This window comes from Dendropsophus ebraccatus, chromosome 6 (assembly GCF_027789765.1).
Source record: "Dendropsophus ebraccatus isolate aDenEbr1 chromosome 6, aDenEbr1.pat, whole genome shotgun sequence".
Taxonomy (NCBI): Eukaryota; Metazoa; Chordata; class Amphibia; order Anura; family Hylidae; genus Dendropsophus; species Dendropsophus ebraccatus.
In genome coordinates, this window is record NC_091459.1 from 104,729,847 (window position 1) to 104,745,965 (window position 16,119).

General features: G+C 45.7%; 1 protein-coding gene across 1 annotated transcript in view; it reads left to right on the forward strand.

The window, feature by feature from the left end:
* Positions 1–16,119, forward strand: part of GIGYF2 (GRB10 interacting GYF protein 2) — an 85,748-nt gene that overhangs the window by 52,819 nt on the left and 16,810 nt on the right. The window contains exons 14-20 of the mRNA XM_069975514.1: positions 104–264; positions 1,237–1,328; positions 3,347–3,454; positions 3,537–3,637; positions 4,121–4,221; positions 13,503–13,625; positions 13,891–14,151. Coding sequence (XP_069831615.1) covers positions 104–264; positions 1,237–1,328; positions 3,347–3,454; positions 3,537–3,637; positions 4,121–4,221; positions 13,503–13,625; positions 13,891–14,151 — 947 coding nt within the window. The remainder of the gene's footprint in view (positions 1–103; positions 265–1,236; positions 1,329–3,346; positions 3,455–3,536; positions 3,638–4,120; positions 4,222–13,502; positions 13,626–13,890; positions 14,152–16,119) is intronic.

Sequence of the window (16,119 nt, forward strand, 5' to 3'; positions counted from 1 at the left end):
AATGATGCTACACTTGTACTTTTCCCCTCTCCGGTTTTTAATGATGTCTAAGTGATTGTTGTTTTTGCAATTGTTTTACATGGTACAAATCTTTATTTTATAGGTCCCTTCAGTAATAGAGAGATGGCAGAGTGGTATCAAGCCGGCTACTTTCCTATGACTTTGTTGTTAAGGAGAGTATGTGATGAGGTTTTTCAGCCCCTTGGGGACATCATTAAATTATGGGGTAGAGTGCCTTTTATCACACCCCCAGCTCCCAGACTAGTAAGTGACTTTACTTAACTTTGTTTCCCATGTTCCCAAGCTTATCGCCACATCTGTACTGGAACTACTATCGTTTCAGGTGCTAGAAATAAAAACAGAGTTTGGGTAATAAACACTTGTACCCATAGTGTAAAAAATAGGTAAATGAATGCTATGCCACCCACTTTCAAGGATGCGAAGAACATTTATGGAAATGGTATAATCAACATGTGACTTTTAATAAACCGTATCATAACATGGAAAACACATATTTTGACCATTGGGGTCTTGTTGTTAGATGTGCAATATACCCTTATGGTAATGACACAGTAGGTATAACTAAAGCATCAAAAAGCAATAGCATGAGAAGAGACTTGTTGAGATTGTTCTAATATTATTGGCAAGGTGTCATTCACAATGGAGGTAGTAGTCCAAGTAAGCCAACGCCTGCCAGAATTGCATTTATTTTATGGCAACTTACTAATAATGCTGTGTTTTGTTTCCACACAGAAGTTGTGACACACAGTTCAAGCAAGCTAATACCCCTATTGTGGATAGCACAGTCACTGTATGCTAACTGATCAGTAATACTATTAAAGTCTGCTTTCTTACATTTACTGCGCCTTTGCTGACAGACAGGAGCTGCACGGTATTGGCTTTGTCAATTGCCTGGTGCAAGCATGGTGAATGGTAAGAAGGCAAGCCATGGTTTAACAGCTCACTGTGCCTGTGCCGCTATTTGCAGGCATAACGCAGGCGTGAGAATAGAGCAGGGCTCAGTGATGTAAGCTGTACCCTTCTTGTCAATCAATCGCAGAGGGACGTGCATGATAAAACCGTGTTGAAGCGAACCAAGGTCATTGTTTTTTTTTTCTTTTGATCTGTAAAGCCTTGAGAGCGAGTAGCTCCAATAATTATTCTTTAAATGCCTGTATGTCAAAGGTTCTGTTTTTTGTTTTTAAATGAGTTTTTTGTTTATTTGATCTCTTACAGAGTGAATTGGGCCCAGAACATATAGGTCGGCACCAGGACATGACTGCACTATACCAGTTACAACAGTTGCATTATCAACAATTTCTTATCCAGTGAGTGTGTGTTCTTTTAGTACAAGGTTGTGCTGCTCTTTAATCTCCGTATATTAGTAAATTGTATTGTGCAATGCAGTAATGTATGTTACATGAATTGCTCCATTGATTAGGAGGAACATTTGAAAAGTGGGGATTTCACAATCCCTGTTGGTACATCCAGCTGTAGCTGGAGACAAGGAGATGTGCTGACAGTCATTTTGACAGCTCCTCTTCTTTCTCTGTTTAGTGCATAAAGAGCACTTGTATTTCTTTATGCACATGTGAGATAGCAGTTTTGATTTATTTACTTGAATGGGTTTTCTGGGACTTCTGTATTGATGACCTATCCTGATGCTAGGCTACTTATCCTGATAATTGGGGTTCTGACGCCTTGCACCTTCCGATTCCTGTTTAAATGGGCACTGTCTTTACACTGTCATAGAGACATGTGGTCAGAGTCTGAGTTTTCAGCCCCCGAAATGTTTACTAAAAAAAATCAGGGAAAGTGCATGCGTAGTTCTTTCTCTCCTAGCTCTGTGTCATGTAACAGAGGCTGCATTATATGTAAGTCTATGGAACGATCTTTCTCTTATAGCGAGGAGAGAAACACATGGTCACTTTGTCTGCTAATAGTCCGGTTGCTGAACACCCAGACCCCAACTAATTAAAACTCCCTAGGACATGTCACAGGTTTTCTGATAACTGGTACACTTTATAGGCAAACTATCTGCTAGAAAAGATGTCCTAAGTAGTGTTGAGCAAAACTGTCAAAACATTCGGCTTCTGCAATGTTATCCGAATTTGAAAGCTCTGCATTTGATTCCCCGTAGCTACCGAAGATGGTTGCCGCCCTAGGCTTGCCAGGAAAGCATGGATAGAGCCTTTGCCTGTATCCATGTTTCCACGTTTTCCCTGGGGCGGTGTTCAACTTCTGCAGCCACGGGAAATCAAATGCAGAGTGTTCAAACTTGGATAACATTGCAGAATCCGAATGTTTTGAAAGGTTTGCTCACCAATGGTCCTAAGCTGCTTACATGGATACATAGCTGTGTAAGCTGTGAGACTAGCCATACCTTTAGTTATCCGAGGCTGCAATTGGGGATGAGCAAATTTACAGAAGGAACAAAGTGAAGCACTTTGTTAAGGTCGGTCAGCAGCTTGTCAAGCTGCTAGCTTTGAAGTCCATGCCATTCTGACCTCGCCAGGTGCAGGGGAAAGCTGGATCTAGTTCTGGTAAACTGGCACCCGGGGCGGAATGGCATAGACTTCAAAGCCAGCAGCCTGACTAGCTGCTGGATGATCCTAACAAAGCGTTTCACTTAGTTTCTACTGTAAATTCTCTCGTCTCTAGCAGCAATCCCATAAAACAATGCTTTTTATTGCCACTGAAATGTCATGGAGGCGTGGCCAAGTTTTGAAAGGGCACTTAAGTGCTCTAGCCACACCTCTGACTCTTGAGAGTAGTAATCAACAGCATAATTCAGCCTCAGACAATTACATGGAGGGATGGATAGCCTCACTGCTTACACAGCTATAGGCTAGAAAAGATGCCCTTATACTGCTTACATGGCAGTCAGTTTCCAGTTAAGACTTGGGTCATTAGCCACTGCAGGATTTGGCTAAAATATGGTATGGTGGGAGTCGGCTCTCTAGTACCCCCAGTGATCCTAGGAAGAAAAGGCAACCAACACTGGTTTAGTCCTGTATCCTGTAGCAGTGCACTAGTCATCTGCTGTACAGAGCGCTTCATCAGGGGACTTTTGTGAAAGCAGAAATGGATCTCTGCACCTAGGTGAAATGAGGAATGCCCCTCTGTGGTGTGGAAAGGTCACCAGCAGAAAACCGAACTCAACACTGAGTCCTCTTCATTCTAAGAATCAGTAGGGGTCCCTACAGTTGAGCCCCCACCGACCAGAGTAGTGGCATATTCTAGTGATATATTTTATAAGATGGGAATAACCCTTTATTTGCATTATGTGTTGTTTGATTCCCATTATTATTACTTTAGCAATTATTTGTTACCTTTTCTTCTTCAGACAGCAATATGCCCAAGTCTTGGCACAGCAGCAGAAAGCGGCACTCTCCTCACAGCAACAGCAGCAATTGGCTCTTCTGTTACAGCAGTTTCAGGCTCTAAAAATGAGGTAATGTCCCTTGTAACCTCTGGTGGCATTTTATTTTTAATATTTTCTAGAGTCTTTCTTAATGAACATTTGCTTGTGTTAGGATATCTGAGCAGCCTGTGATTCCAACGTTACCAAGGGCCATGTCCGTGCCAGATAATACATCATTATGGGAGCTTCAAACAGCGGCCCCGCCACCCACAAGTAAGTGTCACTTTGAGTTACTTTCTTGCTTTAGGCGCCTCTCTGTTAACAGAAGAGATGATTTACAGCAGCTACATGGACTGTAGAAACCTATGAACAGGAGGTGATCATGGATTTTATGGGGGAGTATTCTAGGCATGTTGTGTGACCTGTGCAAGTAAGAAGTTTGACCATCACCATTTTGATCCTGTGTTTTCTGCCTCCCACAAGAAAAGCCCTCAGTGCGACTAGTAATGTAGTCACAGACATATTCTCATCTATCAAGGTGTACTTGAGCGGTCCCGAGCTTGCACTAGACAGACAGTAGATGACATGGAGCAGCTCTAGCTTGTTAGTCACTCTGCAATAGCTGCTATTACAGCCTAGTTGTGCTGAAGTCTCCACACGGCTGACTATGTGCATCTTGTTGATCTGCAAACATCCGCACCAGACCGCTTCATAGCGAAAATCCTGCTGACAGGCTCACTTTTCTTCTTCTTACAGTGTGGGAAGGAAGCAGTGTGTGGGACCTGCCTGTAGAGTCAGTATCTCAGGGAGCTACCAGGGAGCAGCTGGAACAGCTGGAGAAGGCGAAAGCAGCCAAGGTATGTGGAGCAACAAATTTGTTTACTTTATATTTGATATAATTCAGAGTATTGTATAGAGCAGTGCTTCCCAACCTTTTCCACCTCGGGGCACCCCTTGGAAAAAAGAATTTCCTCGGGGCACCCCTACTAAATAATGTTCTACAAAATAAGAAAACGGTCATACAGTGACTCACAGGTGACGTCTTCTTTGATCTGAGGCGTCACTTTCCCTTTTCCTCTCCATCCAGTCCAGTCCTCCATGATGATTCCTTCCAGATACGTTTCATCCCCTCAGAACCTGCGAGACAAACAATTTAGGCTCCGCACATTTCTAGCAACTTCCTTTCCTTTCTCCCTCCTGTAGGCTCCCAAAGTAGCTGCGCTGTTTGGTGTTATGTGCAGTAAAGCGAGTAGGAATGTAGCATGCCCCTGTATGTAGGATCCCCTGCTGTGCCCCCATGAGCTAATAATGCCCCCTGCTGTGCCCCATGAACTAATAATGCCCCCAGAGGTGCCCCATGAACTAATAATGCCCTCAGAGGTGCCCCCATGAACTAATAATGCCCTCAGAGGTGCCCCCATGAACTAATAATGCCCCCAGAGGTGCCCCCATGAGCTAATAATGCCCCCAGAGGTGCCCCCATGAGCTAATAATGCCCCCAGAGGTGCCCCCATGAGCTAATAATGCCCCCAGAGGTGCCCCCATGAGCTAATAATGCCCCCAGAGGTGCCCCTATGAGCTAATAATGCCCCCAGAGGTGCCCCCAAGAGCTAATAATGCCCCCAGAGGTGCCCCCAAGAGCTAATAATGCCCCCAGAGGTGCCCCCATGAGCTAATAATGCCCCCAGAGGTGCCCCCATGAGCTAATAATGCCCCCAGAGGTGCCCCCATGAGCTAATAATGCCCCCAGAGGTGCCCCCATGAGCTAATAATGCCCCCAGAGGTGCCCCCATGAGCTAATAATGCCCCCAGAGGTGCCCCCATGAGCTAATAATGCCCCCAGAGGTGCCCCCATGAGCTAATAATGCCCCCAGAGGTGCCCCCATGAGCTAATAATGCCCCCATGAGCTAATAATGCCCCCAGAGGTGCCCCCATGAGCTAATAATGCCCACATGAGCTAATAATACCCCCAGAGGTGCCCCCATGAGCTAATGCCCTCAGAGGTGCCCCCATGAGCTAATGCCCTCAGAGGTGCCCCCATGAGCTAATAATGCCCCCATGAGCTAATAATGCCCCCAGAGGTGCCCCCATGAGCTAATAATGCCCCCATGAGCTAATAATACCCCCAGAGGTGCCCCCATGAGCTAATGCCCTCAGAGGTGCCCCCATGAACTAATAATGCCCTCAGAGGTGCCCCCCATGAACTAATAATGCCCCCAGAGGTGCCCCCATGAACTAATAATGCCCCCAGAGGTGCCCCCATGAACTAATAATGCCCCCAGAGGTGGCCCCCATGAACTAATAATGCCCCCAGAGGTGGCCCCCATATACTAATAATGCCCCCTGCTCTGCCTCTAAAAAACAAACAAACATCCTACTCACCTAATCCACGCTGTGGCTCCATGCAGAAGCTCTCCTCCTCCACTTCTGGCTCCATCTTGCGAGCCGCAGGGACGGGACGTCCGGCAGGCATGATGACGTCACATCATCACGCCTGCCAGAGAGGTCACGTCCTGGCCTCCCATAGGCTGCTGGTATGAAGTGCCGGCAGCCTATGGGAGTTAATGTAGGAGCAGGATGCTGACACTTCCTGCTGCTACATTATGCTCACTTTAATGTTCCGCCCGCTCACTGTGCGGGCGGAATATCAAAGTTATCTGTGCATCCCGAGAAGCTCCGCGGCCGCAGCTTCTCGGGATGCTTAACCCTTTAAGGACATGGCCCATTTTCGTTTTTACGTTTTCGGTTTTTCCTCCTTGTGTTTAAAAGGTCATAGCACTTGCATTTTTCCACCTAGAAACCCACATGACCCCTTATTTTTTGCGTCACTAATTGTACTTTGCAATTACAGGCTGAATTTTTGCATAAAGTACACTGCGAAACCAGAAAAAAATTGAAAGTGTGGTGAAATTGAAAAAAAAAACCGCATTTCTTTTATTTGGGGGAAATGTGTTTTTACGCCATTCGCCCTGTGGTAAAACTGACTTGTTATGCATGTTCCTCAAGTCGTTACGATTAAAACGATATATAACATGTATAACTTATATTGTATCTGATGGCCTGTAAAAAAATCAAACCGTTGTTAACCAATATACGTTCCTTAAAATCGCTCCATTCCCAGGCTTATAGCACTTTTATCCTTTGGTCTATGGGGCTGTGCGAGGTGTCATTTTTTGCGCCATGATGTGATCTTTCTATCGGTACCTTGATTGCGCATATACGACTTTTTGATCGCTTTATATTACATTTTTTCTGGATTTGATGCAACCAAAAATGCGCAATTTTGCACTTTGGGATTTTTTTGCGCTGACGCCGTTTACCGTACGAGATCAGGAATGTGATTAATTAATAGTTCGGGCGATTACGCACGTGGCGATAGCAAACATGTTTATTTATTTATTTGTTTACTTTTATTTAAAACCTGGGAAAAGGGGGGTGATTCAGACTTTTATTAGGGGAGGGGGCTTTTTACTATTAACAACACTTTTTTTTTTTTTTTACACATATACTAGAAGCCCCCATGGGGGACTTCTAGTATATACACTGTGATCTCTCATTGAGATCTCTGCAGCATAGATATGCTGCAGAGATCCATGAGATCGGCACTCGTTTGCTTTCGGCTGCTGCAGCCGAAAACGAACGAGTGCCGAGCCGAGGACGGCGCCATCTTGGACGCGTCCCCGGCCGGCATCAGTAACGGAGATCGCTCCTCCGGGACAAGGTCCCGGAGGAGCGATCTCCCCCACTAGACCCCAGGGAAACGTTGCCTCCGGTAATCGGAGGCAGCTGTCAACTTTGACAGCTGCCTCCGATTAGCTAATTAGCGGGCACGGCGATCAGACCGTGCCCGCTAATAGCAGCGGTCCCGGGCTACTTGCGGCACCCGGGATCGCGGCACTTCAAAGCGGGGCCGCCGCGCGGCCCCGCTTTGAAGTGCAAGTGAGGACATATGACGTACGCATACGTCCTATGTCCTTAAGAGGTTAAAGTCACAGCGCACATTTCCCACCGGGTTCCCGCGGCACCCCTGGCGGGTTCTCCTGGCACCCCAATGTGCCGCGGCACCCCGGTTGGGAAACTTTGGTATAGAGGATGGTGTTGCTCACATTGGTCCCTGTCCCAATCTAAATTCAGAATCAACCTGTCAGTATGTTTTTTTTTTTGTATAAAGGGCAGAAACGGGAGTACCCGGAGAAAACCTACACAAACATGGGGAAAATGTACAAACTCCTTGTAGATGTAAATCCAAGAGCTAATAGAACAGTGCTAACCACTGAGCCGTCATACTGCCCTGATTTCTGTAGAATAGTTTCCGTTTTGCCAGTAATTGCAGTATAAGTTAAAATTACAAATGACCGTTTTTGTGGCAGCTTCTAGAGATCTATGCCTATGTATGCTTATCCAAATGTGGGTTGAAATTTGTACCCAAGTTGACAAAGCTCTTAATCCACCAGCTAAGCGGACTATAGGACTCATACCTACTTTGTTGTTGTTCTGTTTGTATTTATACATATCTATATTTTATTATCAGTTTACAAAGGACATGTTTTTTTTTAGTTGATACTTGCATTTCCTATGGGAAAAAGTTTGGTAGCCTCTTTCTTTCAACTGTATTGTGTTGTTTCTCTGTTGTTCCTCTTGAACATTTATGAATATATTGACTGGGTTTCGTCATTCCTCTTGTCAAAAGGGTGTTCCCTATACAGTCTGTTCATATGTGCTGTTCGGCTGCTTTTAGCCCTGGTCATGGGATGATAGTAATTATGGAAATACCCATTTCATCCTCTGCTTCTAGTTTTTGAAAACACTGAAATATATTTGGGTCTGTACATGGCCATCCCATAGTTGGTGGTGGTGTTTTTTGTGTGTGTTTGTTGGTTTTTAATTACTGTCCTGTGGGAACTCTGCAACCACTTTAACCCCTTAGTGACCTCCGATACGGCTTTCTACGGCGGTCACTAATGGTCCTTATTCTGCTGCCATCAGCTTTTTACGGCGATGGCAGAGAATAAGGCTGCGGGGCCGGGACGGCCCCCACCCCATCCCCCCGGCTACCGGAGGTAGCTGAGGGGTTGGGGCCGTGTGTGGGGTCCGTCCCGGCCCCCCCCCCCCCTTACCGACGATCGCCGCTATTAACGTTATAGCGGCGGCCGTCGGTAAAGAGGATTACCGGTGCTGCCGCCGCCTTTCATCTCCCCTCGCCGTGAATCTACGGCGGGGGGAGATGAAATAAGTGTATATCAGACCCCAGATCAGACCCCCCTAGTGCCCCGATAACTTACCCCCCTCCCCCGGCGGCCATCATTTCCAAGATGGCCGCCGCCATCGCTGTGAACCGACTAACGTCGGTTCACAGCGATGAAAGAGTTAAAATGAATGAAAGCCCCATGCTCTCCGCCACCGGAGGTAGCGGAGAGCATGGGGCAGTCATCGGGGACCCCCCTGTGGGGTCCCGGTACAAGCGATCAGCGGTATATACTATATACCGCTGATCGCTTGTACCATGTGCTCCTAGCACTTTTTATCCCCTGTCACCATGAATGATTGGTGACAGGGGATAAAAAGTGATGTCCGCCCACCCCCCCTGTCACCCCCGTCCCCCAGTCACCCCCCCTTCCCCATATACTCACCGGAACCCACGGAGCTCCTTCCTCCTCGATGTCCTGGCTGGTTATGAAGTGCGCATGCGCTTCACAACCAGCCAACTCTGAAAATTTAAAGTGACAGACCAATTTGGTCTCTGTCACTGAACTATGATTACTGAGATATCACAGTAATCATAGTAATACAGTGAAAATGAATATGTAAAGTACAAAAAGTGACAAACATACAAAAAAATAAAACACACACTTTTTATATTATATTAATAATTGCAGTTTACTCCCAAATTACCCCTAACCCCTCCCCAGATTACCCGTAACCACCGCACGTTGCCCGTAACCACCGCACGTTGCCCGTAACCACCGCAAATTGCCAGTGACCCCCTCCAGATTGCCCGTAACCACCCCAAATTACATGTACCCACCCCAGATTACCTATAGGCACTTCAGTTTATCAGTAACAATCCCAGATTGTCTGTAACCCTTCCAGGTTGCACATAACCCCCCCAGGTTCCCCGTAATCACGGCAAATTACATGTAACCCCCCCCAGATTGCACGTAACCACCGCGCGTTGCCTCTGACCACGCCACGATGCCTCTGATCACCGCACCTTGCCTCTGACCACCGCACCCTGCCTCTGACCACCGCACCCTGCCTCTGACCACCGCACCCTGCCTCTGACCACCGCACCCTGCCTCTGACCACCGCACCCTGCCTCTGACCACCGCACCCTGCCTCTGACCACCGCACCCTGCCTCTGACCACCGCACCCTGCCTCTGACCACCGCACCTTGCCTCTGACCACCGCACCTTGCCTCTGACCACCGCACCCTGCCTCTGACCACCGCACCCTGCCTCTGACCACCGCACCCTGCCTCTGACCACCGCACCCTGCCTCTGACCACCGCACCCTGCCTCTGACCACCGCACCCTCTGACCACCGCACCCGGCCTCTGACCACCGCACCCTGCCTCTGACCACCGCACCTTGCCTCTGACCACCGCACCCTGCCTCTGACCACCGCACCCTGCCTCTGACCACCGCACCCTGCCTCTGACCACCGCACCCTGCCTCTGACCACCGCACCCTGCCTCTGACCACCGCACCCTGCCTCTGACCACCGCACCCTGCCTCTGACCACCGCACCCTGCCTCTGACCACCGCACCCTGCCTCTGACCACCGCACCCTGCCTCTGACCACGCCACGATGCCTCTGACCACGCCACGATGCCTCTGACCACGCCACGATGCCTCTGACCACGCCACGATGCCTCTGACCACGCCACGATGCCTCTGACCACGCCACGATGCCTCTGACCACGCCACGTCGCCTCTGACCACCACACGTCGCCTCTGACCACCACACGTCGCCTCTGACCACCACACGTCGCCTCTGACCACCACACGTCGCCTCTGACCACCACACGTCGCCTCTGACCACCACACGTCGCCTCTGACCACCACACGTCGCCTCTGACCACCACACGTCGCCTCTGACCACCACACGTCGCCTCTGACCACCACACGTCGCCTCTGACCACCACACGTCGCCTCTGACCACCACACGTCGCCTCTGACCACCACACGTCGCCTCTGACCACCACACGTCGCCTCTGACCACCACACGTCGCCTCTGACCACCCCAAATTGCCAATGACCCCCTCCAGATTGCGGTGCCCATGTCAGATTACAGGTACCCACCCCAGATTGCCTATAAGAACTTCAGTTTATCCGTAACCACCCCACGTTGCCCGTAACCACCCCACGTTGCCCGTAACCACCCCACGTTGCCCGTAACCACCCCACGTTGCCCGTAACCACCCCAGATTGTCAGTAAGCACTGCAGGTTGCGCGTAACCACCCCACGTTGCCCGTATCCACCCCAGATTGTCTGTAAGCACTGCAGGTTGCCCGTAACCAGCCCACGTTGCCTGTAAGCATTGCAGGTTGCCCGTAACCAGCCCACGTTGCCCGTATCCACCCCAGATTGTCTGTAAGCACTGCAGGTTGCCCGTAACCACCCCACGTTTCCCGTAACCATCCCAGATTGTCTGTAAGCACAGCAGGTTGCCCGTAACCAGCCCACGTTGCCCGTAACCAGCCCACGTTGCCCGTAACCAGCCCACGTTGCCCGTAACCAGCCCACGTTGCCCGTAACCAGCCCACGTTGCCTGTAACCACCCCACGTTGCCGTAACCACAGCAGGTTGCCCGTGACCACCACACGTTGCCCATAACCACCACACGTTGCCCGTGACCACAGCAGGTTGCCCGTGACCACCCCATGTTGTCCGTAACCACCCCAGATTACCTGTAACCACCTCAGGTTGCCCATAACCACCCCTGGTTGCCCGTAACCACCCCACATTACCTGTAATCTCATTTTTTTTATTCTATTTTAGTAACTGCGCTATTCTAATAACCATTACTAGCTGCAATTTTGCTCCTGTAAATTGGCGCTCCTTCCCTTCTGAGCCCTGCTGTGTGCCCATACAGTGGTTTATGCCCACATATGAGGTACCGTTTTACTCAGGAGAACCTGCGTTACAGATTTCGGGGTACGTTTTCTCTCCTGTTCCTCGTCAAATTGAGAAATTTCAAACTAAACCAACATATTATTGGAAAAATTCGAGTTTTTCATTTTTACTGGCCAATTTTGAATACTTTCCTCTAATACCTGTGGGGTAAAAATGGTCACCACACCCCAAGATGAATTCTTTGAGGGGTGCTCTTTCCAAAATGTGGTGACTTTTGGGGGGAATCTATTCTGCTGACACTACAGGGGCTCAGCAAACGCACCTGGCGCTCAGAAACTTCTTCAGAAAAATCTGCACTGAAAATGCTAATTGGCGCTCCTTCCCTTCTGAGCCTGGCTGTGTGCCCATACAGTGGTTTATGCCCACATATGGGGTACCGTTCTACTCAGGAGAACCTGCTTTACATATATTGGGGTGACATTTCTCTCCTGTTCCTCGTGAAATTGAGAAATTTCAAACTAAAGGAACATATTATTGGAAAAATTCGAGTTTTTCATTTTTACTGTCTACTTTTGAATACTTTCCTCAAATACCTGTGGGGTCAAAATGCTCACCACACCCCAAAATAAATTCTATGAGGGGTGCACTTTCCAAAATGGAGTGACTTATTGGGAGATTTTACTCTGCGGACACTACAGGGTCTCTGCAAACGCACCTGGCACTCGGAAACTTCTTCAGCAAAATCTGCATTGAAAAAGCTAATTGGCGCTCCTTCCCTTTTGAGCCCTCCTGTGTGCCCATACAGTGGTTTACGCCCACATATGGGGTACCATTGTACTCAGGAGAACCTGCGTTACAAATTTTGTGGTAATTTTTTCCTCTTGTTCCTCGTGAAATTGAGAAATTTCAAACTAAACGAACATATTATTGGAAGAATTCGAGTTTTTCATTTTTACTGTCTTCTTTTGAATACTTTCCTGTAATACCTGTGGGGTCAAAATGGTCACCACACACCAAGATGAATTCTTTGAGGGGTGTACTTTCCAAAATGGGGTGACTTATGGGGGTTTTTCTCTCTGCTGACACTACAGGGGCTCTGCAAACGCACCTGGCGCTCAGAAACTTCTTCAGCAAAATTTGCATTGGAAAAGCTAATTGGCGCTCCCTTCCTTCTGAGCCCTGCTGTGTGCCCATACAGTGGTTTACGCCCACATATGGGGTACCGTTGTACTCAAGAGAACCTGCATTACAAATTTTGGGGTGCTTTTTGTCTCATGTTCCTTTTGAAAATGAGAAACTTTAATCTAAACGTATATATTATTGGAAAATTTAAATTTTCAATTTTTTTACTGCCTAATTGTAAATACTTTCCTCCAGCCCCTGTAGGGTTAAAATGCTCATTATACCCCTAGATTAATTCTTTAAGGTGTGTAGTTTCCAAAGTGGGGTCACTTATGGGGGTTTTCAGGATACCAGACTTCTAAATCCATTTAAAAAAAGAACTGGTCCCTAAAAAAATCAGTTTCACGAAAATGTGATAATTTGCTGATAAATTTCTAAGCCCCATAACACCCTAAAAAAGTAAAATATGTTTACCAAATTATGCCAGAATAAAGAAGACATATTGGTAATGTGACTTAGTAACTAATTTATGTGCTACGACTTTCTTTTTTTAGAAGCAGAGAATTTCAAAGTTCATAAAATGCTAATTTTTTAAATTTTTCATGATATTTTGATGTTTTTCACAAAAAACACACAAAGTAGTGACCAAATTTTGCCACTAACATAAAGTGCCATATGTCACGAAAAAACAATATCAGAATCGCTAGCATACGTTAAAGCATCACTGAGCTATAAGAGCATAAAGTGAGACAGGTCAGATTTTGAAAAATTAGCCTGGTCATTAAGGCCAAAACTAGCTGCAGCACGAAGGGGTTAAGTGATATCTGCTGAACTTCAGAAGTTGCACAGTCTGTTATATTAAACCTTGTGTCACCAGTAATAATATATAGTGCCTTATCATTTATTATGGAAAAATACACTGCAAAACTGTTTTATAGCTTGAACAGGAAAGGAGGGAAGCAGAGTTAAGGGCAAAAAAAGAAGAGGAAGAACAGCGCAGGCGTCTTGAAGAGGAGGAGAGAAAAAGAAAAGAGGAACTAGAACTTGCGCGTCGGAAGCAGGTATTACATATCTACTTTTAGACTTAGTCTAGACGTATGTTTGACATTGGTAGAGAGCAGTGATGTTTCCAGGTGTCTACCCCTTGGGTTTTTATTTTGGATAACTCTCTCTGAAGGTTTCCAAAGTAAAGTATATGGGATTGTGAACACTTAGTTGAGGGCAATGAAAAAGCTGAAGGTCAATATATGTTTGCACATAGTATTGCTCTATTCTTTTGAAGTGTTAACATGGAATGATACAAATGATACACATTTAAACTTTCAGGAGGAAGCCCTGCGGCGGCAGAGAGAACAGGAGTTGGCGCTGAGAAGGCAAATTGAGGAGGAGGAGAGAAAAAGGGAAGAGGAGCGAAGGCTCCTGGAGGAAAGAAGGCGTCAGGAAGAGGAGAGGAGAAGGCAAGAGGAGGAAAGGCGGAGACTTGAAGAAGAAAGAAAGAGGATAGAAGAAGAGAGGAGGAGAAAAGAGGAAGAAAAGAAACTGGAAGAAGAGGAAAAGAGAAAAAGGGAAGAGCTTCAAAGAAAGCAGGTAAAATCAAAACTACATAGTTGTATGTGAGTAAAATAAGCTGTCCAGATTTCACAACCAATTAGGAAAAAAAAAAAAAATTTATAATATATATATATATATATATATATATATATATATATATATATATATATATTATATAATTTTTTTTTTTTTTTTTTACCCAGATTTGATATCTTAATAGTTCTCTTTAAATATCTGAACAATTTTTTTTTCTTATACATAGCTCTAAGTACAGCATCCATTACTTTCTGCATACTACTTGCATAACGATATATAATTTAATGTTGTGTCTATACAGTTTCATATTCAGGGCTCATGATTAGAAGATCTGCTGTCATAAACACATATTGCTTTCAACAGAACAGCAGTTAAGATACTAGAAAGATATGGTGTTACGTAATGGAGACTTCTCAATGTATTGCTAGAGATACTCTTCTAAGTGATTTGATATTGAACGCGGAGAGGCAGCGGATTAATACAAAAGTGTGGGCAGGTACCACACAAAGAATGCCGCTAATGATGTTATGGCCACATACCCAAACTCACATGTTAGCCCAAAAAAAGAAAAGAACAGGCGGTATGTTACGAGCCCAATAAGCACACTCCAAGTAGCCAGTTATGTAACAATAGGTATCGTTATTAAGATCAGTTATTTCCCATACAGCCAATCTTTAAAAGTATTAAAAACTCTGTTAAATGTAAACTCTACCTGTGCACATTAAGGTCCCAATGCACCTGAAAGTAGGTAATAAATCAAAGGTCAAAATTCCGGTTTTACATACCAATAAAGTGAAACCACAGAACTAAAATGCCCAAAAAAAGACAGTGTCACTAGTAGTGTAAGGGTGTACTGGGCTTGATTCCCATGTTCAGTATCCTTCTCAGGGATGCCTGGATACCTTGTGTGGAGGGATATATAATGTAACGAATCACAAAATTATATACAAATGTGCATATGTAAATGTTTCTCACTGATGGTTGGGAGGGGTGAAGCTGATTCAATTACCTTTTGTGTGTTTGCTGTTCATTTTACCACACGCTCTGAGAGTCAGTACAACCAATTACTTCTCTATTGGAACAGCCCTTGTATAGGGCTCTGTGCCATCTCTTAGCATATTACTACTACAAAATACTTGCTTTATTAGCACTATTTAATTAAAATTGCACAGCAATCTCCAAAAGAATACCCCCACAAAAAAGGTCTTAAAGGGGTATTTACCTCTAGAATAACGCAGCTTAACTTGTGGGGGACAATCCAGAGACTGAGCAATTTTTTTTTGCTAATACATTGCTCTAATAAAGTTATATCACTTATATCATTAAAAACTATATTTTTTTTTTTTTCAAATATTTTTATTTATGTACACTCCTCCGTTTAGTGGCAGCAGTAATGGTCAATCTCCTGTTCTGTTCTAGCGCTGCTGAACAACACTTTGCAGAGCAGGTTTTGCTCCCTTAATGTACTGTATATTCTTATATATACAGCATATGCGGGAATAGGGGCTGGCAAACAAGAAGGAATCACCTTCTTCCCCCGTATAGTATATACGAGGAAACAGTATATGGGGAGAACAAACCCTACTCTGTACAGCGCTCTGTATGCTAGAACAGATCAGGAGATCGGGAACTGCAGGGTGACACAAAGTTAGGTGGCAACAGAGGGGGCCGTGTCAAAACGGAAGTGTATACCTAAATAAAAAAAAAGTTTTATTGCACAGTAATATAACTTTATTAAAGCAATGTATTGAAAAAAAGTCTCCAGTGTATCACTTTAAGTAAATATTTTTGTAAATGCATTAATTTAGCAAACTCACCTCCTTTTCCTCACCCCTTTTTTTTTTTTATACTTGTCTACGTTACGAACCACCACTCTGTTTTAAAAGTAGTGGTCAGGCTGAAATATATAGATAAAGTAGATAGATATAATATATATACACTCTTAACCCCTTAACGACATCGGGCGTA